The sequence below is a fragment of the Chlamydotis macqueenii genome, chromosome 20 (genome assembly GCF_036417535.1).
Source record: "Chlamydotis macqueenii isolate bChlMac1 chromosome 20, bChlMac1.mat, whole genome shotgun sequence".
Lineage (NCBI taxonomy): Eukaryota > Metazoa > Chordata > Aves > Otidiformes > Otididae > Chlamydotis > Chlamydotis macqueenii.
This window is the reverse complement of record NC_141575.1, coordinates 11,038,099-11,058,919: the sequence shown is the minus strand read 5'-3', so window position 1 is coordinate 11,058,919 and position 20,821 is coordinate 11,038,099. Positions and strand designations below refer to the sequence as shown.

Genomic DNA, 20,821 nt, shown 5'->3' with positions numbered 1-20,821 from the left:
CCCTCTCCAAAAGTGAGCATTTTAATTGTGGTTTAATTATCTAACGCTTAAGCTTTGCAGCACTTTGTATTTGGAAAACCTCACGCAAACCCCCGCCCCGAGTACCTCTTGGGAGCACGGACACAGAACCATCCCACAGAAGAATCAGACTTCAGCATTTGTGTGTCAGAGAAAACATGTTACTTCCAATGACTGAAAACATTTTAAACTTAGCAGTTTCTACTTTACACAGTTGCACACAACTGGCTACATATGCATCGCTTGTGTGGATTTGAGGAACAGCATTTGAGGAACAGCGAGACACCGCTCTTCTGGGAGCATGTCCAAAGGTAACAGTGGCGGGGATAGGTTTCAGATTTAAGCAGGTACCTTGCAGCTTCAAGCAGCTGCACTGCTACGGAACAGACGGTAAACGTCCCTGTTAACTGCATCCTGACTTACCCTACAAGAGACTTGGGAAAGTCTGGACAAGTTGTGGCGTGCAGTATAAGCCGCAGTACTCTCTTCAGAGAGCTCAGGGCAGGGACGTGGTTTTACCTGTTGGAGGTCTCACTCCCGGTTTAGGGGAGTGCTCCATCAGGGGCAAATCCATCCAGGTGTTCCCTCTTCGACCACAACGGCCCCTTGGCGCGAGCAGAGGCAGCACGCTGACAGGGCTACGCCATTCAGTGTGCAGTGGCCTGCTCTCCGCGGCCAGGGAACTCCAGACTCTCTCAAAGAGACAGGACTCGTCCTCTCTTGTTCCCAGGAGAGAGGAATTCCTTCTCAGAGTGAAGGACTGGTGTTTCAGCAGCCTGGAGAGAAACTGCCTCCTGCTAACGATGAGCAACTGGTCAACCAGCTCTTGTCTGAGAGCAGGACACCCGCACGCTTACACAACACAGCTGTGTGCACAGTGCAAGACACAGGCAAGGCTTTCCTTGGGAGGGGACGGGAAATCAACCGCCAGTTTGAATCAGACATTGCAGAAAGACAAAGGGGAAGGATTTGCTTTTAATAGCCAGTGACAGAAACTGTCCCGTACGTGCTGGTGCAGGTCGCCTCTCACACGCCGATGCCCTTTCCAGGAGCCCCGCCGCTCGCTCCCTACCGCACGTAGTTCTTGGGGAACAGCTGGAACAGCTTGCCCTCCTGCGTGGGCTCGAAGCCGTACTTCTCCAGGTTGTTGGGGTCAAAGCTGCCGTCCTTCACGTCCTTCTCGATGCGGGGAGCCACCACGGCGGTGAAGAGCTGCTTGGCCGTCATCGGCTGCTCGGAGCCCTCGGGGGCGCGGTACGAGACGTAGGGCTTGAGCTTGAAGCCCTCCAGGTTGGGGACGACGAACTCGGGCACCATCTCCTTGACGAGGATGAACTTCTTGTTGGAGGTGAGCGCGCCCAGCTTCTTGGCCCCGCGGCCCTTGTTGTAGCTGCGGGGGCCGCGCTTGCTGGTGAACGGGGACATGCGGTCGGCGCCCCGCACCAGCCCGCGGGCCAGCTCGGTCAGCAGCCCCATGGCCGGGCGCACGGAGGCTCAGCGAAGCCGGGGCAGCGCCGCTCCCGCCCCGCACTCCCCGCACGGCCCGGCCCCGCGGAGCTCCCCTCGCCTCGGCGCGCTCCCGCCTCCGCACACACCAACACCGCCCGCTCCCATTGGCCGAAACGCACCAGCCAATCCGCAGTGCCCATCGTACTCTGCCAAGGCCGCGGGCCATTCATCGCGGAGGTGGGGACTTTTCTCGCCAATGAGCAGCGAGAAGCCCGGGGCGTGGGCGGGGCCTGGCGCTGCCCCTTGACGGACGGTGGCCGGTGGGGTCTTCCCTCCGCGACCTTCGCTCCCCGCCCGCCGGCGTGACCTTTGACCCCGGCCTGGGCGGCCCCGAGCGCGGCGGCGGCGGCAGCAGGTGAGGGGTCCGGTCCGGTCCGGTCGGCTCGGGGTGCCCGGGGCTCGGGGAGCGGGGAACTGGGCCTTGCTGGTGCGGCGGCTCGGGAGGTGCCGGCGCCCCCCCGTAAAACACCGCGTCCGCGTTCCGTGACGTGTTTTACCGCGGGGCGGGAAGCGGAGCCGGGCAGGGGCCGGGGGGGCGCAGCGGGGGCGCGGGGCCGGGCTGGGGTCGGTGGGACGAGCGGCTGAAACCCGGGATTTTCATTTTCCTTCTGGAGCGCGGAGCCCGCGCTGTGTGCCGCGGGGATTCGCGCAGCGGGCGGGGCCCCGGGGGTTTGGGGGTCCCGGGCCTGGGGAGAGCGGGGACCCGCTCGGCTTCGTGCGCTTCCCACGGGGCGTCGGGGGCGGTCGTGACCGGTAGCTCTGCTTTTCCGTGAAGGTTTGCTGGGGTTTGTTGCTCGGCGCAGAGGAAAAAGGACAGCGAAGTAAACAAAATGCAAGCTGTTCCCCTCGAGTTGTGCTCTTCTGCCAAACCAGAGCAGCAGCTCTGGTGCGCTTGCGTTGCAGAGTTAAAAACACTTTGCGTTCGAGTACGTGGTCATCTCTTAACTCAGTCTGCTTTCTTTTTTTTTATTTTTGCTCCTGCTGTACCTGCAGCCATGGACGAAGAAGGCAACAGCACCAGCCTCGAGGTACGACGTGCTTTGCGGGTGTTTTTGAGCTCACCTCTTTCCCTGTTGCTGCTTCCGGAAGCTGAAAGCTGCTGTGCCTGATGTGATAGCACTTGGGTGGTGTCCTTAGGTGCAGCAGTTTCACTTTGAAAGAAACTTTCCTGATAAGAGTTTTATCCTTCCGAAAGCTTCAAGATTTGTCCGGTTTTTTATATGTCTATGTCTTTATTATTATTTTTTTAACTTTATTATTTTTTTTTTTTTTACTGCAGACCATTTACACTCTGCTGCATGTTCTCAGCTGTTAGCAGAATGATTTGATTTAAGTAGCTTTTGCTTCAGCAGTACGTTTTTAGCCTAAAGCTGGAAGAATTGCAGCATTCTCTGGCAGCTCGCTCTTCTTGTGTTTGTTCTTTGATCGTAAATGTGAAACTCCTCGTCCAACGGGCCACACGGTGCGTTTCATAGTAATGAAAGGCAAGGCCCATGGCAGGAAATAGTTCTTCGTAGAAGTTAAAAAATACGTGCAACCTACTTTAGGTGGTTTGGTGAAGATCCAGTATCTGTAGTCAAACCGTACGCACGTGGACCTGCGTGGTTACGAGCGACAAGGAGGTCGGATGTTCTGGGCCGTCCTAAGGCCTTGCTCTCGGCATAGATGAGCGTTGTCCGCCCCTCCCTCGGCGGGGCTGCCTCGCTGCTTGCCTTTGGTTGCCGTGTGAAGTTGTTAAACTCTCAGCAGAGCTGCTGCTTCTGTGCTTGTTACTCTGCATGACCGTAAACACTATTTATGTGGCTGTATATTTTTGTTAATTACCATTAATTCTTGTTTTCTTAATGAAATTTCAACATCATTGGAAAAAGCAGACGTGCTATTTATTCTAATACATACGCTTAGCATATCATTGCTCTGTTTTCTGCTGACCTCTTTTCAGGGTTGTTCCAAATGTGTTTTGTGTCCAGTAGTTGTTTGAGGGTGGGTAAGGCCCCTGCGAAGTCCTTGAATTTCGGTGCTGTGTTTGTGAGCAACCTCACAAGAACCTCTCGGTTTTTCTTGGAAGTCGGAATTTCTTCTTTTCCCTCGCTGTTTTTCTGTACTGAGGCGTGAGGGCTCTGTCTGTGCCTGTGTGTTTTATTCTTTTGCTCGTGATTTTGTTTCTTCTCCTCATGTAGCAGCAAGGTGGCTGTCAGTTGGCAACTACTATTTTTGGTGTTATTTGAGATCGTACAGGCCTGGATAATAGCAGAACTGTGTCTATTGCTGACACTGTCAAGGGGAAATAAATCAAGTGACCGCAACAGACTTACACCAAGAACTGGCTGTATTTCACCAGAATGTGTTGTATCTGTTGCTAACAAACTCTCAACTTTTTTATTTTTAAAATTCTTGTGACTTTCCACTAGAGTGTCACTAATAATAGTCTGATAATAATAGCGATAGGGTTAGTTTGAGCAATGTTGGGAAGATTAATTGTCAATATGCTGTGTTAAAGCACCCGAAGGAGACAACTGTACGACAGCGATCCGTTTGTGCTGACTGGTCAGGGAGGAGTTTGATTTGCCCTGTACAACTGGAATGAACTTCGTGAGACAGGCCGGTTTGGCAGCTCTCGGCATACGCTTCGTTTTTTCTCTTGGTGGCAAAGCTAAATTAAGAGGTCATCGCGGTCTGGAACCAAGGGCAAGACCTGGGAGCAGAGCTGCCTGTAGGGCTCAAGATTCACGTACCCGTGAGGTTCAAGACTTACGGGGGACACATCTGCCCTTGGACTCGGATTGTTTCCTTCTTGTGCCTAATGCTTTGTCTGCTTTTTCCCCCCTGTTCTGGTGAGTTTTGAGCTGGCGTGTGTGAGACTGTTGTAACTGCCAGATTTTTTTGCCGAATAACAATAGTTGGCAGAGGCCCCAGGACTGCGTACCTGAGGCTGAAGCTTCTTCCCAGGTGCATAATTTTATTTTTAGAGTGAATTTAATCTGCTGGTTTATTACTTATTTTCTCAGTCTCATACAGTCCTTTACGTTCAATTCTCGTCCTTGTTGCTCTGAATACTGTAGAATCATCAAAAGAAGTTATCACCTTGCTCTTCGACCCTGTTTCAGGACTATTTAGGAGTGTGTTGAACTGGCACCAGTGTAGAGCTCCGCTGTGACCCCTCTCTTCTGAATGGCTTGTGTTTGCACAGTGGCTGTAGTTGAGAGACAGACGCTGGAAAATACAATCGAGTTGCGTTGTGTGTGCCAGACCGGGCATTGAGATATTTTTATGGAGGCTTTCTGCCAGTCACGGGAAACTAATTTCACCTTCCTTTTGGCGCTAGGCTGCGTTGCCAGCAGGCGGGACGCGAATTCTTCAGTTCGTAGAAGACAGAATACAGACGACTATGGTAATGTATAGCTGTGATCAGGCGCGTGGAGGGTTGTGTGTGCCGGAACAGCGTGTAGCTTCTCGTGAGTGCTAGGAGCTCTGCGAAGTCACAGTCCAAGTCTGTGTGTGTGTTTCTGCGCTGTTACTGTGCATGGGGCAGGAATTAATTCCCGTTTTTTCATCTCCTGTACATTGAGTTGATCAGCTCACGTGTTTGTGGGGGAAAATGCTGAACGTTTTGCATGTGAGCTTATGAGTGAGACACGGGTGTAGTTTAAACTTCTTGCATGTGTAATGTTTTAATTAAAAATTTAAGTATTTATGAATGTACTTGACTTATAGGCATCTTACTGAGCTAAGTGTTCTTCAACCCTCAAAGAAGTACTTAATAATTTTCAACTTTAGAAGTTACTAACTTCTTTCCCCTCTGAATTCCTCTCACAGCTGACGGGAATTGCAATTGGAGCTGCAGTGGCATTACTACTTATAGCGATTGTGTTTGTCATTTACAGAAGAGTGAAACAATCTAGTAAGTACTCAGTAACTGTGTATGTTTTAGAACCAGTTTTCTCAGCTATCTTTATATTTTTGTAATAATATGTGGTAGATTCTATGCCGATTCGTAATAATTGCTTGCTGTGAAGGTAGTAGTTCTTGCAGAAAAACAGCTTTAAAAAGATGAAGGACTTGTGTTGGTTCACTTCTCCAGGCCTGAACACAGGGTTCATAGCTGTCGCGTGCAGGACGCTGGAGGTTTTTATTTCCCTAGTGTATGATCGCCTTAGTATCAGTTGGTGTGCAAATAATCTCAGCCAGGCTGTGATTTCACTGTTGCAGTAGTGAGAAACGGGTGATTGAGGTTTCCTTTGTGAGATTAAAATTACCTGATCCTTGTGTCTGTTTACAGAGCCTTTTAATCTCCTCCAGTGATTAGGGAGAGCCTCAAGCCAGCTCTTCCCTAGCTGGTGTGGCTAACCAGTGTCGGATAATGAGGTGTCTCATGTTGGTTTAAATTCCAAATGCTGGCTGCAGGAGCTTGCTGCTCAGTAGACAGGAGCCGGTGCTGTTACAGAGGCAGCAAAATGGACAGCCTGTGCTCGGTTTCGCTTCCCGTAGCCCAGAGCTGCAGGTTGTTTCTGATGCGATGTTTCTCTGTTCCAGAACAACTCCAGCCACATGTGCCCCAGTACAGATTTCGCAAGCGAGACAAAGTGATGTTCTATGGGCGGAAGATCATGAGAAAGGTAAGAACATCTGGCAGGGTGGGAGGGAAGTAAAGATTAAAATCCAGTTTGGGAGGTGGTGTAAACTTTGTAATACTTCACTTGCTTAGCCTGCCCCAGGGCCTTCAACCTGTATAATATAACTGGAATTTTGGGGGTGTTTCAGAACTCCTGGAATTCAGCCTGAATTGCTGATGGAACAGCAGTAGCTTCTCCTGGCCAAACCTTACCTCTTTCAAGAATGTTTGCAGACAATGAGAGCAGTAATAAATCAATGAATACCTAACTCCTCTGTGGAGCTGATGATTGTTTAAATATCTATAGTAATCTATCTTTCCCAGGATTTAGGATTGTATTAAAGATATTCAGTACCTATATTCAGGATTGTCCTTTTCAGATAATGACTCCCAGTACAGCCATTACTTTCAAAGCCGACACTTTCTTTCCCGTGTGAGTCTGTCTGCGGAGCAGATACTTTAATTCACCCGTGAAGAGCACGAAGCACTTCAGCGTATGAGCCTGTGTTTTCTTGTTACGAATTGCAAATAGGACTTGCAGGCTGTCTCATTAGAGACTGTTCAGGAGGAATTTATCCCAAGATTGACCTCTTCCCTTGGATTGCCACAAGGAATACCACCAGTGCCCTCTGATTCCTGTTCTGATGTTGTTCCTGTCCTGTTACTCTGGCAGGTCTCCTCAAGAATTTTCCGTCAGTCAGGAATCTGTTTTTGTATCAGTTAGTTAAATATTTCAAGTCTATGTTGCCTGTTTGATATTTAGATCCTTTTTTATTTGTTGGTTTTGTACTTTTGTCTTTGCACATGGCTTTTCTTGGGAGACTGCAACAAGCAGGCTTGAGGAAATCTGCAGACAGGCATTTCCCGAAATGGATTCGGTTAGTCTTAGTAAGCATGCTAGGTGTGCACCCCTGATTGCCTGGATTTCATTTAACTGAGGAGATTAATTGTCCCGTCTTTCTCCTCAAAATACATGCTTCCCTCGAAGCCACTTAGTGTGTGCGGAATGTGGGATTCATTTTCTTTTCTGACTGACAGTCCCACCGTGGTCAAAAGAACTCTTCAGGGCTGTCATGAGTGACTGTGTCAGCGCAGAGATTTTGCATCTGGTTTTGTTACAAGCTTGTGCAATAGGTCCTGGAGGTCGAGATGACTTCATTGCTCGACACTTCCCGTACCAAAGTCTGTGCAGCAACTTCTTGGAGTTCCATACACATTTTAAATACGTATGATGCTGTTGAGAAAGCTGGACTTTGAAAAGCTGCTGCTTACTCAGGTGGGAAGTCTGACCCCTTTTTAGAATAACAGACGGTTATTGCTTGTTCGTAGTCACCTGTTGAGTGAATGATGGGAGATATGAACGGTTGCTAAGGAAAAAGGCTGTTGAATTCCGACGGCAGTAAGTGCTCCCTGCCTGCTGTCCTGTAGAGTCGGAACCAAGGTGCGGTCCGGTGGGGTCTCTGACCCACGGCAGCTGTGAGTTGGGAATGGGAGCAGGGGCAGGGCCGGGGTGTCCTAGCTGTGCCCTGTGGGGTAATGTGCTGGAGTCCAGGCGTGCGCTCACCTTGCCAGGGCACTCAAGAACAACATCTGTAGAAAAATAAGGTACAGGTAAGTGAACTTGCTTTGTTACTCACTGCGTGTGGAGGAACACTTCCTCTTGTGAGCTCAGCCTTCTGCACCACGCACCGCTAAGTTTTGTTGAGGTGAATTCAAACACTTGGACTTAATGATTAGATGCTGTGCTGGTTCTGACGTTCGGTTCTGGGGCTGTGGCTCATTGTGGAGGGAGGGGATTAGTCCCTGAACCTTGCTTTTGCATTGCAGATCAGGCTTTACATAGAACTCGGTCAAAAAAGCCTCAGATTAAAAGAAGTTTTGTGTGTTGCCAGCAATGTCTTAATCTTAATAGTATTTAATGCAGTTGTTTGTATATAATGCGCACAAGTAAACAATGCTTAAATTCCACATGGTAAAATCATTTTGAGTAGTTTTTTATTTAGGGCCTTAGACCTTGGTTTTTGACTTTATTCCTGAATAAGAGACAGAGTATTACAAACTAACTGCTGTTGGTGGTACTTCATGTATTTTTGATAAAATACCAAGATTTTATTTCCCAAAAAAAAAGAAAAAAGTGAGTCTCTAAACTAATTATAGATTTTTTTTCTTTTTTTTTCTGCAAGAGAAACTTTTTCCTGAGATTAAACTCCCTGAGAAACAAATGGAGAACTAGTAATGTTTTGAGTGTTCCTTGCAGTTGTTGCATTTCTCCAGAAGGTGGCACTTAATAACTGTTAAAAACAAGTTACAGCCTTGCTGCACGTCTGTGCTGCTGTTTGTCACCAGCTCAAAAATGCATCAGTCTCTCGTTTCTCAGCATCACAGACTGCCACAGGAGTAGCAGAGCCGTAAATGTTACTTCTCTGCCTGTTGTTGAGTGTTCCTGAGTGAGAACTATATAGCTAAGGGGTTTCTCCCCCCGCCATCCATTACCACTGTAGTAGTTGCTTATTAAAATGGAAGTTCACTGCACTTGCCTTTCAGAAAGAAGGTGATGCTGGAGCAGGTGGTGTTCAGTCCCCCAGGCTCTGGTATGAGTGCTCCACTCTGCTCACGTTCTAATGCCTTGGTGGATAAGCTGGATCCTTTGCAGGGTTGGAACTGGTGCATTGGGTTTGGTTGGTTGGTTGGTTTGGTTTTTAGTAGATGTTTTTGTTTTCATTACTGCCTTCTAGGTTACAACTCTTCCAAACTCTCTGGTTGGGAACACTGTGCCTCGCCAAAGGATGCGGAAGCGGGCAAAAGTTTTATCTTTGGCTAAAAGGTACCTGGGCTTTTGGGAAAGGAAAAATTCAGGCCGTGGAGGCTGGCTTTGTGGGGTTCTTCTGTTTGTGGCGTGGAACTTTATCCCTAGCATAGCACTTTTCCATCGCTGCTGTTTTTTCACAGTCCTGGCAGTTATGCATGAGCCTAGCCGTTTGCTAAAATGGAGTGGTTTCTGCACGCAGCACTGGCTCTGGTTTTGTTGAAGAAGGGCAGGAAAGGAGCAGCTGGAGGGTGGAGTGCTGCTGTGTTATCTACTTGATAATGTGTGACTTGGTGCGGTGTGCATTCGGTATTGCAGTCCGTGTATGGTGTCAGTGTACAGCCCGCTCTTAAAACAAATGAGGAGGCCTCCTGAGCTTTCTGACTCATCTTTTTCTTTGTAGAATTCTGCGTATTAAGAAGGAGTGTCCAACTCTGCAGCCGAAAGAGCCACCTCCCTCTTTGCTAGAGGCAGATCTGACTGAATTTGATGTGAAGAATTCCCATTTGCCATCGGAAGTCCTGTACATGCTTAAAAACGTTAGGTAATGTTAAATGGAAAGATAAGTTTGGGTTTTGGTTTTGATGGATGTTCAAGTGATCTAAATATTTGCCAGTTCATGTAAAATCTTAAATTTTACCACTGCATGGTCAGAATCTTTAAGCAGTTGACTCAAAATTAATCTGAGTACTTCTAATTGTCTATAAATATTAAGAAAATAATTGAGAATGTTTTAAAAAAAAGAGAGGGAAAAAAGAGATGGTAGATTAGTGGCCTAAATTAGAGGATAGACCTATTCTAACATGAACAGATCTCTGTCAGTGCATTTTTAAAATTCCCTTTAGACTCTATCAGACAATTTTTTGGTACAGAAGAGCATCGTAAGTGGCAAATATTAGTTGGATGCCATATTGACAATTCTCTAAACTGCAGAATCTTTTACTTCTCTGTTTAAAAAGACTGCCAGTGGAGTCAAAGTCAGCTTAATCCCCAGAGCTCTCTGGCGGGTTGAGAAGGGATGGAGGGCCCTTCTGGTGCTGTGCACAGAGCGATCGGGTTTAAGCCAGGTATTTCTGTCTGCCTGGCCGTGACTGACTGGCTTCAGTATTGAAGGAGTCTGGTTGCACGTTACCTGCAGGAGATGGCATATTCCAAGCTTACAAGTACATGCAGGTGACAGGAATTTTTCCCTTTGTTTTCAGTATTTCTCATGTGTTTTGGTTAAGTGGGGAGGGCAGCTGTACTAAAAGGGAAAGTTCCACAGGGTAATTTTTGCCATTCAATGTGGAATCTTGCAGGTTTTTATATGTCTTCCCCTTCAAAAGCCATGCTGGTGTTTGCTTGAGGAAGACTAGATCTACTTCCTTCGGAGCCTGCTGGCATTGCTTGAAGGGCTGCTCAAAAAGGAACGCCAGTATTTACAGTTTTCAGCGTTTCACAGTACTCTTGCGCTTCGGTCTTGGAGTTCTGCTCCTTCTGCCAGGCTGTTGGACTGCCACGCAACAACTGACTCTGGGGTTCCTCTGCTGTTCATGCGTGGGGGCTTTGCTAATTTAGGAGAGATTTTCCAAGGGCAGTGGCCATTTTAGGTTTCCCTTTGTATTTTCTTTCCTGCAGGGTCCTTGGCCACTTTGAGAAACCTCTCTTCCTGGAACTGTGCAAGCACATGGTTTTTGTGCAGTTGCACGAAGGTGAATACATCTTCCGTCCTGGGCAGCTGGATAACAGCATCTACGTTGTGCAGGACGGCAAGCTCGAAGTTTGCATTCAAGAAAGCGTAAGAATAAAGTGATCTGTGGTTCCTGAGACCAATCTGTTGGCGTAGCGTATAGGCTGGGATGAATCATTAAGCATTGATTAAACTTAGACATTTGAATCATAGTGATTTAGAAAGGATTACTTCCAACCCTTCAGGGCCATGGTATTTATAAAGATCAAGGTTTTGAGCTGTCATCCCTCGTTACTTAGATGAGAGAGTGAAACGCAATCCTGATCAGAGGTTCTTCAATGTCCTCACGTACTCTGGTTGCATAGTTATTGAGGGGGGTGGGGTGCAGGACTGACTTGGAAAGCATTGGAAACACTCTCTTTTTGGGGTAGTAGTTATATGAAATGTTAGGTGTACAGAGCAGGAGAGACCAGGTACACTTCGCTGCGTGAGATTGTAGCGTGGTAGTTAGTGGGTTTGCCTGGGAGGGGGAAGATTAAGATTCACTTTTGGGTAGACAGGGAAAAAACAAATGATGGCTTGTGTTACAGGTGAGCCTTGAAGTATGGAGTGCTAGCCCCTGCAATCCCTTCTGCCAATTTAGATTTTTTTTTTTCTATTCTTCCTGACTGAACTTTGAATTTAGCTTTAACTTGTGAACAGTATTCTGATGACTGAAAATGCACAGTTTTTGTGTTTGTGTTTTATCCCAATTTTCCTGATTTCTGTCTATTTTTGTATTTTGCTGCTCTTTGTTTTGTGCTACCTCGTGACATGTAATCCCTCGATAAAGGCAGCTAATTCTGTCTCACAGTGAAGGAAGCTTTTTTTTTTTTTGCTTTTAGTTTATCACTTTTAGAATGTTAGTTTAAAACTTTTTGGTGGTTTGGATTAGCACAGTTCCATCAGAGCAGAGAGGAAACAAGCATCCAAATTATAATGGGGGACCATTTCTGTTAGGGCTGTTTGGAGTGTCGGGGAGAAGGAGAGCAAGAGAAGCTTTCTGAAACACTATGTGAAATATGCAACTGCTAGCCTGCGGTAATCCTCTGTCCTATGCTTGCAGGATGGAACAGAAGTGGTTGTTAAGGAGGTGCTGGCAGGAGACAGCGTCCACAGCCTTCTCAGCATTCTTGACGTTATCACGGTAAGTTCTGCAACGTGCCGGCTTTCTGCTGCGCTCTTCATGTCAGAGCCTGTCGGGAGAAGTGAACTTTGAATATTGCTGGGAAAGCGTCAGAATGGAAGAGGTTTCTTTGACCAGTTCTTTTCCTCCTCCCAGGCCTTCACAGCTGTAAACTGAGCTCTGTGGTGTGTAAGTTGTTTGTGAAATGTGTGTGCTTGACAGTGTAACACCGGCTATTTCTGATGAGCAGTAGGATCTGAATGATTCTTTTATGCTGGAACAGTGAGCTGTGGTCTGATTTGCTCAAGGTCACAGAGAAGTCAGGAGGAGGACCAGGTTAGGGCCAAGAAGTCCAGACTTTTACACTATTTGATTTGTTACTTACTGAATTTATTTTTATTTACTCTAATGAAAATAAATTTGACAGTTATTATTGTAATTATACTGTGAAATTTTTTCCTAATATGTTCATGTTGCTGGTGGCCATCTGAAGGTTGTGCTCTTTGGCAGGCGGCAAGCTGAGCGGAATGCCAGTTGGTCGTATTTATTGCACAGATTAGTGGTGTGGATTTTGTTTCAGTTGAAATTACAATGGTGGTTTTGCTGAAATTGTCACAGTGCACCTAATTAGGAACAGCTAAATTGAAGATGGTGAGTTGTTCATCTTCGATAACACACAAGCACTTAAAGCGTACCTGAAGAATTGTGATAGCTGAGAAGATGAAGATAATCTAATCAAGAAGGTGTTCATATTTGACCTTGTATCATGTTTCTTTCATGCTTAGCTGTCTGGTTTCATTAAAAGGTGGGGTTTTTTTTTAAATTCTCATTCTATAATTTATTTCTCTTTCTTGTTAGTTATACCACTGGTAAATCAGAAAATAAAAATTACTGAAAGTGTGTTGAAAATAGTTATCAGTGTGCAGAAGAGTATATAACCAAACACCTTGCAATGTTTTTTTGCTAAATAACTTGTTCACATTTATTTTTACAACTCTCTTTTCTCCCTTGTTTCCCAGCTTTGTGAACTGGTTGTTTTCTTTCAGTTTTTCCTCTTCCTTAAACTCCTTGCTGACTTTAGGTGTAGGAGTAGCATTGAAATGGGCAAGGAAAGAGAAAGTAGTATTGTTCAAAATAGAGGAGACTTCTCAGTGGCTTCTAAATTCATGGATGAGTCTTAGAACGTCCTGCAGATACCATAACGGCAGTCAGGTTTCACTGTGCCACCAAACATATGGATCTGACATGAAGAAAGAATGTATTCAGAGAGGATTTGAGTTGTCTGAGCTGAGCTTGTGATTTCTTTGGCTGATCTTGTAACATACGACTTCAGGCTGGTCCCCTACTCGATTGAGAGATGTGCAAGAGAATTGGGGTTGCTGCAAGAAGTGGCTACCTATTTTTGGATCTAAAAGAAAGGTCACACAAGAGGTATTTTTCTAATTTAATTTTCCAGTTTTTTAAATTGAAACGTCCCCTTAGATCCACTAAATACAAAGATACCAGTTCTGACGTAACAGACTTCTGTATTTCACTTATTCTGAGGATGGATAAATGCTGCTTTCTCAAAACTGGAAGGGGAAACTGGAAGCTTTTGAATCCAGGTAGATGCTAGCCCTTTCCTGGTGTTTTGGAACAATTCTGTGCCGTAGTTAATCTCGGTCTGAACTGATACTGCCTCAGATATTGAACTGAGCATTGGTGATGTCCATGCAAGTGTCTGCAGAAGCTGCTGCTGCCTGCTCACTCTACCCCGATGTTTCCCAAATGGTGAATTTTCATTCAGAGTTAAATGGGACAAACAGAGGCAGTGTTTGATACTGATTGCCAGAGCTTTGGGTTTTACTCTTCTTTTGTCCTCCATGTGGAGGTGGTATTTGGAAAACTGGGAGCAGGAGCTGGAATGAAAGAGAAGAGCCTGGGAGGAATATTAATCAATTGCCCGTGACTGAAGGGAGAAAAGTGAGAGTCTGGGGATTAAAAGAAGCTGAAACAACACTTGGATAAAGGTGAGGCTGCAGGGCTCAGGTCTGTTTGAACAGCAGTGGACAAGACAGATGAGGATATAAAGAAGCGATTGCTGCAAGAACTTTGGGGTTGCAGCAGCATCGATGTAGTGTGGAGGATGGCGGGTGGGAGCCAAAATCCAAGCAATGGGAATAGGAAGCATATGCTGGATTTTTGGCTACAAAAGGGAATTGCCACTCCAGGTGGGAGAGTGTAAGGCACCTGTGTCTCTTGTAGCAGATTTCTTAACCAAATTCATATGGATTTGGCCATTAGCTGTCATCTGGATTCAACTACTACTTTAGCTGTGATTTTTGTCACCTGCAGTATTTAATTACCCTGCGGCTCTTAGAACAAGACAGAAGTAAATAGTTATCTGTGTTGAGAACAAAAAGTTCTCTGTTGAAGAAACTCTAGCTCAATGCTGATTATAACTTAACTGTTCCTCGTGACCTCAGTGTGTGATTGTGAAATATTATAATTTTAACACGGTGTTCTCCTCGAGAGACCTGACAATTACGGAACATTTCCTCTCTGCGTTCCTCTGACAGCTTTCAGCGTGTTCCAGACCCATTAGACGTGGTGGTTGGCCCTTTCAGAAGCAGGCTGCTCTCACGCAGGGCTTTCGAAAAGGAGAAATAACATACTGAAAAACCGGAGGGATGGGCTGTTTTTTGGAGAAAAAGGCTGCTGCATCGTTATCCGTTATTATCCTTGAACTGGTTTGCTGAGAGACTGTCAGCATTGGCCTAGCCTCAAACAAGCACTGTTCAGAAAAAACCCAAACATTTGACTAGGCAGAGCGTAAAGCACATAACTGTGATGTACAGTGCTTATTTTGCCCTTTGAATAACTGTTACGGAACAGTAAATTATTAAACTTAATGCTTATCCTTTGTCCGGCGACTGAAGATTGAATAGAGTTCCTTCGGTTTCACTGCGATTGGTGTAGAGATTGGTAGGAAATACAGTTGATGGCAAATACGGTGATGTATGTACTCAAAAACTCACTATATAAATTTTCTTTTACATCTGAGTATAAGGAGAATTCCAAGTGACTTATTTGTCTAAAGTCAGACTTTAAACTGGCCTGCAAAAGAGGAATGTCACCTTTTTTTTGGGTACAGCAAAAGCACAGCAATGTCATTTGTTAATTTTTTTACTTAATTAAAAGAAACTCGAAAAAACTGAGGACGCCTAGGAGCTTTGTGCCGTAGGTCAAAGAGATGTTTAAAATTTCAAATCCCTCAAGAACTTGAAAATCAAAGCTATTAATATCATCCCCAGATCTTATAAAAAGGTCAGCTGAAGCTGCTGTAATTAAGAAATTGGTTCCAATTAATTTAATTTAATTTTAGAATCTGCTTCATCGCGGCTTCCAGACCGGGAAGGCAGACGGAGCTGTGGGTTTTTTTCCAGAGTGGCTATAGTTGCACAGAATGTCTCTTGTTTGGTTTTGCTGTGTTCTTTAGGCAGAAGTTATTTTGCAGTGGTTGTGTTTAGGTGTCGGATGCTCTGGAAAACTTGCAAGTTGTTTCATTTGTCATCAGCGTTTAGCATCTGTGTGTTTAGCGTTTGGAAAAATTTGCCTTCTGCTCAGGAGGAACGAGAGCTTCAGAAGCTGCAGGGTGACTGTTAAAGCAGAAACTCCATTTCTTCCTTCGGTCATGCTCCATACGACAAAAAAACCCTCCTTTTGTCCTAGAAATATTGGATAAGTCAATGTTTCATGTATTAGCAAATGTGTTCGTGACTTGCAGATATTCTTTTCAGCGTTTGCTAATGGGCTAGAATGGATATTCCCTGGAGTTTTTATCCAAGTGTTTGGCAGTGGATTACTGTTAAAATCTGTACTGATTCTAGGAGGAAAATCCTAAACCAGAGGCTCGCCTTCCACTGTCAACATCTCTGTATTCTACCCACCTAAAGTTTTAACTTCCGTTGGTCTGTTAATTATCCTGTTCTTTGTGTAACGCAGGATGGGCTACACCCGGGTTATCTCAAGTAAAGAGAAGCTGTTTGGCTTTGTCATTTGGAATGTTTCATATATATACGAATATATGTGAAGATACATTGCATAGATCTTGGAACACAAGAAGTCTGCCTGGTTTTTGTCATATCCCATTATGTATGTAATTACTGTACAATTTGGCTGTATTTTCTGCTGATTGTGTGAGTCTCTGATTGTTGGTGCAGCAAATAGATTGGTCATCAGTATGGGTAATGACAAAACCTCTGTTCTCAGAGTCCTGAATAGCTGGAAGCTGGAACACTTCTGAAGCCTGGCTTTGCCTGTGTCAAAACTGTAATGGAGTTGACAGCCCACCACGTTCCCCTTAACCTGATCCCTTCCTGTAGCTCCTATTTCTCTCCCTGTCTCTGTTCAGTGCTAGTGGAATGGCCGCTGTGAATTCACCTGCCCCTGCTGCCCTCATTACACCGCCTGTAGGTCCTGGAGCATAAGTTCAAGGCTTTCTGCGGTCAGATGATATCTGTCAAGCGTATACAATATCAAAGTAGAAGTTTGGGAAGCGATTGGGAAGAACTGGGTCAGATAATTGGTGGATTAACTGTGTGTCTCTGCAACTTTCTGTTAGGGTCACCCTGCTCCTTATAAAACGGTCTCAGCCCGAGCAGCTGTTCCATCCACTATATTGCGGCTTCCAGCAAGTGCCTTTCAAGATGTCTTCAAGAAATATCCTGAAACTCTTGTTAGAGTGGTACAGGTAAGCTTCATTTTCAAGTAGAGTTGGGGGAAGAAAAAAAAAATCACTCTAATTTCAAAGTTACATTTTGAAGTTCAGCAAGCTCATCATCCTTTTGCAGATATGGAGCTGTTCAGTATAGCTGCTTTTCAAGATTTGGATTAGTTCCTCTTGCTCTTAGAGTCCTATATTGATGATCTCAGCATTAATCATATGCAGGAAGAAATAATTCATCTCTCTCTCTCTCTCTCTCTCTCTCTCTCTCTCTCTCTCCACACACACACATTGAATCAGTTCCTGCCTCTCGATTCAGCCTGACCTGCACTGTGAGCTCTTTAGTCCTGGCGAGGTAGAATGTGCTGGGATGGGCCCTGCATCATGGTTATGCACCAGCGGGGTTTCGGAATGGCTTACAGAACAGAAAAAACAGTCACATATTCTGAAAAAGGATTGCTGTACCCTCAGAATCTGTTTGTTGAGGGGTGATGCTTTGCAGCATTCAGACTGAAGTGAATTTCCACTTCAGAAGCAATTGTCAGTGTCTGAGGAAAGCTGTGCTTTGTGTCAGTTTTAAGTTCACCTTCCCTTGCTTTGCAGAAGCTTCGACAGTTTTCAGGTAAGCACTGCAAATGTCTTGCACATCCTGCAGGTGGAAGCTAGTGCAGGGACTGGTGTATCAGCGATTTCGGTTTGGAGAGTTTGCCAAGTGGCGTGTTGTCCCGCAGGCGTAACAGTCAAACGAGCGCACGTAGCCTGATCGGCCGTTCTGGTCCGTCCTTTTGTTTTACTGTCCCTTCTAAATCTTTTTGTCCTTGCAAACCGTTCTGGTATCTGGATGATTTATGAGGGACACATGAACTTCCTAATACTGCTGGTTGAGGAGAACAGATCAATTTAATTTGCTCCATGAGAGCCGATGCAGAAGAGATGATGGGAACAGGAGTGGGAAGACGCTGCCAGGCAGAGGAAGGTCAGGTGGCGGCGGTGCCTTGTGCTAGTTCAGAGTGTGCGTAGAGCAGCAGCACAGGCTCTGTATGGGGAGAGTTGGATTAATTTTTTTTAATGAGGGGGAAAAATGGAAGGAAATGCTTTTATTTCAAGGCTTATTTATTATCAATGTTTACAGGAAACAAAAAGCATTATTTGGTGTTTGGGAGTAAGACTTTGGATTCTTATGCTGTCGAATGATGGTGAAGTCTTTGATAAATCACTTGAATCTGTCTTTGCCTCGGTTTAACAATTGCCTAAAAGCAATTTCAGCTTAGGGTACAGCCTGTGTCTTATAAAGTGCTTCCAGGTACTCTGGTACATAGCTGTATGTAATTGCAAGAATGAGTGTGGGGGAATGCGAAAGCCATTCCTGCTGCTGTTTGATTTCCCGTTTCTAGATCATCATGGTGAGGCTGCAGAGAGTGACATTCCTCGCTTTGCACAACTACCTTGGCCTGACCACTGAGCTCTTCAACTGTGTAAGTTTGGAGTGCATTTTACCTGCTCTTCCTACGCAGCCTGTCTGTGACTTGGCACAGAGAGCTCTTCCTTCTTTCACAGGATCATAAAGCAAATGTTACATGTTAATTTACTAATGACAGTACTGGAGAGGTGAGGTGCTTGTTATAACCAGCCCGTAAAACCTAGCCTATGCTGATGCCTGGGGAGTTGCAGAGGGAAGCTTAAATTTCACAAGTTAGAAGAAGGGCATCACTTCAAACTGGTGTATGTGCACGTACATCGGTGTGTGTCAGCCGTCCTGACGTTTGTTAATGGTAACGAGTCACTTCTGCCCACAGCAGACCAAAGGATGATGCGCTTTTGGTGGAAGAGGATCAGGTCAGGGAGTATTTAAGCCAAGTGGACGTATATAAGTCCATCGACCATGATGGGATGCAGCTAGGAGTGCTGAGGGAGCTGGCAGATACTGCAAGGCCACCCTTGATAATCTTTGATCGTTGCAACTGGTAGAAGTACCCCAGGGGTCCAGTCCTGTTCAACGTGTATGAGCGTGTGGTTTATGTTTGCATTTTCACTTTCCTTCTTGCAGCAGAGCCACGCCATTCCACTCATCTCTGTGGCAAGCGTAACATCTGGAGGAAGTTCGAGCAAAGCAGTGAAAAGACAAGTGTCTAATGTATCGGAAGAAGATCGTGGAGAAAAGATTGAAAAAGCTGGGGAAGCGCTGGAAATAGGTGATGTTTCTGGAAATGTGTAGTAACCCTCCTCTGCGATGTTCTTTTAATTGTTGTGGCATTGATCAGAAGATTTTTATTTGATTGGAGTTAGTTAGGGATTGTCTTAAATCAGTTTCAGGTTTGAAATATTTGAATAGTCCTTAGCTTTAGTAGGAAATTAGTACTGTGCTGTTAATGACATCGAGGGGTGAGGAGAAGGGGAGAAAAAGGTGGCTTATAATGTTGGCTTCATAGGAGGAGCTGTGAAAATTCTGCACTCCAGATGCTTGCAGACGGATTGCTGGATGTGCGTAGGCTTTCAGGTTGAAGTGTCGGTGTGAAAGCTAAACCTGGGAAAATAGTTTGTGTTGAATTTTGCCTCTGAACCTGAAAAAAAAAATTAATTAAATCAAAAGCAGGAAGCAAGTTTAAACAATATTTAACATTGGTGTTTCAAAACCTTTTAACACAGCCTTTAATAAGTTTTAAAAGTGGATAGTGAGAGGTTCTTGCTGTCAGTGAAATTTATTTTATTAGGGAGTACCTTGCGTTTGTAGTTGTGTAACTTTTGTTTCTAAATTTCAGATACATTGAAGACTTCTGGTACAGAAAACACTGAGCATGTTTTCAGAAGAAGCCTTTCTTCACCTCCCTATGCAGGGTCTGCAGAGACTTCCAGTAAGTAGTGCTTGGCGAGACTGTGGGAAATGTGTAATGTGTGTGGAGGAAGGCACGTGCTCTCTGGAGCACTGGTGTCGTAGTTTAGCCCTGCTCGGGACCGAGCTGTGCAGACTCTCTCTTGCTCTCCCCACCCTCCGAGGGAATGGGGAGGGATAATGTAACAAAAGGCTCCAGGTTTGAGATAAGGACAGGGAGACATCGTTCAAGTTACTCATACGAGCAAAACAGACTCGACTTCAGGAAAACAAATTCAATTTATTAACAATAAAACCAAAGCAGGATAATGAGAGAGAAAAAAACCCCCCAACTTCCTTCCTGTCTCCTTTCATCCTGGGCTTAACTTCATTCTGGGCTATCTCCCCTGCTTCCCCCCACCCCCACCAGCCCAGGGTGGCAGAGGGAATGGGGGTTGCGGTCAGTCCATCACATGTTGTTTCACGCCGCTCCTTCCTCCTCGAGGAAAGAACTCCTCGCATTCCTCCCCTGCTCCATCGTGCGGTCCCACCCGTGGGCCACAGTCTTTCGTGAAACTGCTCCGGCGTGGGTCATCTCTTCCATGGGGTGCAGTCTCTCCAGAACAGCTGTCCCAGCGGGCCCTCCACGGGCCACAGCCGCCTTCAGGCCTCCATCTGCTCCGGCGTGGGGTCCTCCCTGGGCTGTGGGGGGATCTCTGCCCCTCCGTGGGCCTCCCCAGGCTGCAGGAGAGTGTTGGCCAGGAGCAGCATTACTGCTCCCCCTCCTTCTTCCCTGCCCTTGGTGTCTGCAGCCGTTCTTCTCACAGAAATCCTTCACAACAGGCTGGCAGACGCCTCTCAGGGTCTCTTCACATCTCATCTCCTCTCCACTCCTTGCGGCCGGGCCGAGTCAGGTCCGAATGGCTGCCTGGTGGGAGGCCAGAGGGTGAGGGCTGCAAGGCCCATGCTTCCCGCTCTCTGCCCATGCTTCTGTTTTATTTTCCTGTTCTTCAGTACGTTATCACAGAGGCGTTATTGGTGTCACCAGCTGGCTTGGCCCTGGCCAGCAGCGGGTCCGCACTGGAGCGGACAAAGGGGAAACTCCTGCCAGCTTCTCGCAGAAGCTGCCACTGTAGCCCCACTGCTACAGAAACCCAGCATGACTGGGTTGATAATCTTCCTGTGTGTTAGATAATCATCTTGCAGTAATACTGCTTCCCAAGCCATTTGTCAAGGATTTATTTTCTGAAGTAACAAACGGACTGTTATCTAGGAGAGCATTCCCTCGCTGTCTTTATTAGCAGTGGGGAACATACTGTAATTTGGCTACTGAGACACCTGCAAATGAAGAGCTTTATTAATTGATGTAACTGAAACAAAGTGAGTTATGATGGTAAGCTATGTTGTCTTTCATACAAAAGGTGACACACGATTCTTGCTTGGCTGATTGTCCCAAAGAGCACATTACATGGCTTTGTTGCTTTTAGAGGAATGTTTTTTGGGTGGGTGATAAAGGTGATTTATCACT

General features: G+C 45.9%; 2 protein-coding genes across 4 annotated transcripts in view; one reads left to right on the top strand and one right to left on the bottom strand.

Moving 5' to 3' along the window:
* Positions 1 to 975: 975 nt before the first annotated feature.
* On the bottom strand, positions 976 to 1,611 carry MRPL41 (mitochondrial ribosomal protein L41). The gene has a single exon (XM_010128795.2). It carries the CDS (start codon positions 1,492 to 1,494, stop codon positions 1,087 to 1,089), a length of 408 nt encoding a protein of 135 aa, XP_010127097.2. The 5' UTR covers positions 1,495 to 1,611; the 3' UTR covers positions 976 to 1,086.
* Positions 1,612 to 1,804: 193 nt separating this feature from the next.
* The window catches only part of PNPLA7 (patatin like domain 7, lysophospholipase), a 127,383-nt gene continuing 108,366 nt past the window's right edge, over positions 1,805 to 20,821 (top strand). The window contains exons 1-13 of one of the 3 annotated variants that reach the window (XM_086763494.1): positions 1,805 to 1,880; positions 2,522 to 2,555; positions 4,853 to 4,918; positions 5,344 to 5,428; positions 6,061 to 6,143; positions 8,875 to 8,963; positions 9,349 to 9,489; positions 10,563 to 10,722; positions 11,720 to 11,800; positions 16,383 to 16,511; positions 17,879 to 17,959; positions 18,532 to 18,676; positions 19,244 to 19,336. In XM_086763494.1, the coding sequence (XP_086619620.1) occupies positions 2,523 to 2,555; positions 4,853 to 4,918; positions 5,344 to 5,428; positions 6,061 to 6,143; positions 8,875 to 8,963; positions 9,349 to 9,489; positions 10,563 to 10,722; positions 11,720 to 11,800; positions 16,383 to 16,511; positions 17,879 to 17,959; positions 18,532 to 18,676; positions 19,244 to 19,336 (1,186 nt within the window). In that variant the 5' untranslated portion in view covers positions 1,805 to 1,880; position 2,522. Of the gene's footprint in view, positions 1,881 to 2,521; positions 2,556 to 4,038; positions 4,362 to 4,852; positions 4,919 to 4,965; positions 4,983 to 5,343; positions 5,429 to 6,060; positions 6,144 to 8,874; positions 8,964 to 9,348; positions 9,490 to 10,562; positions 10,723 to 11,719; positions 11,801 to 16,382; positions 16,512 to 17,878; positions 17,960 to 18,531; positions 18,677 to 19,243; positions 19,337 to 20,821 lie in introns of those variants that run through there. The other 2 variants (XM_086763496.1, XM_086763497.1) reach the window with 2 other exon arrangements.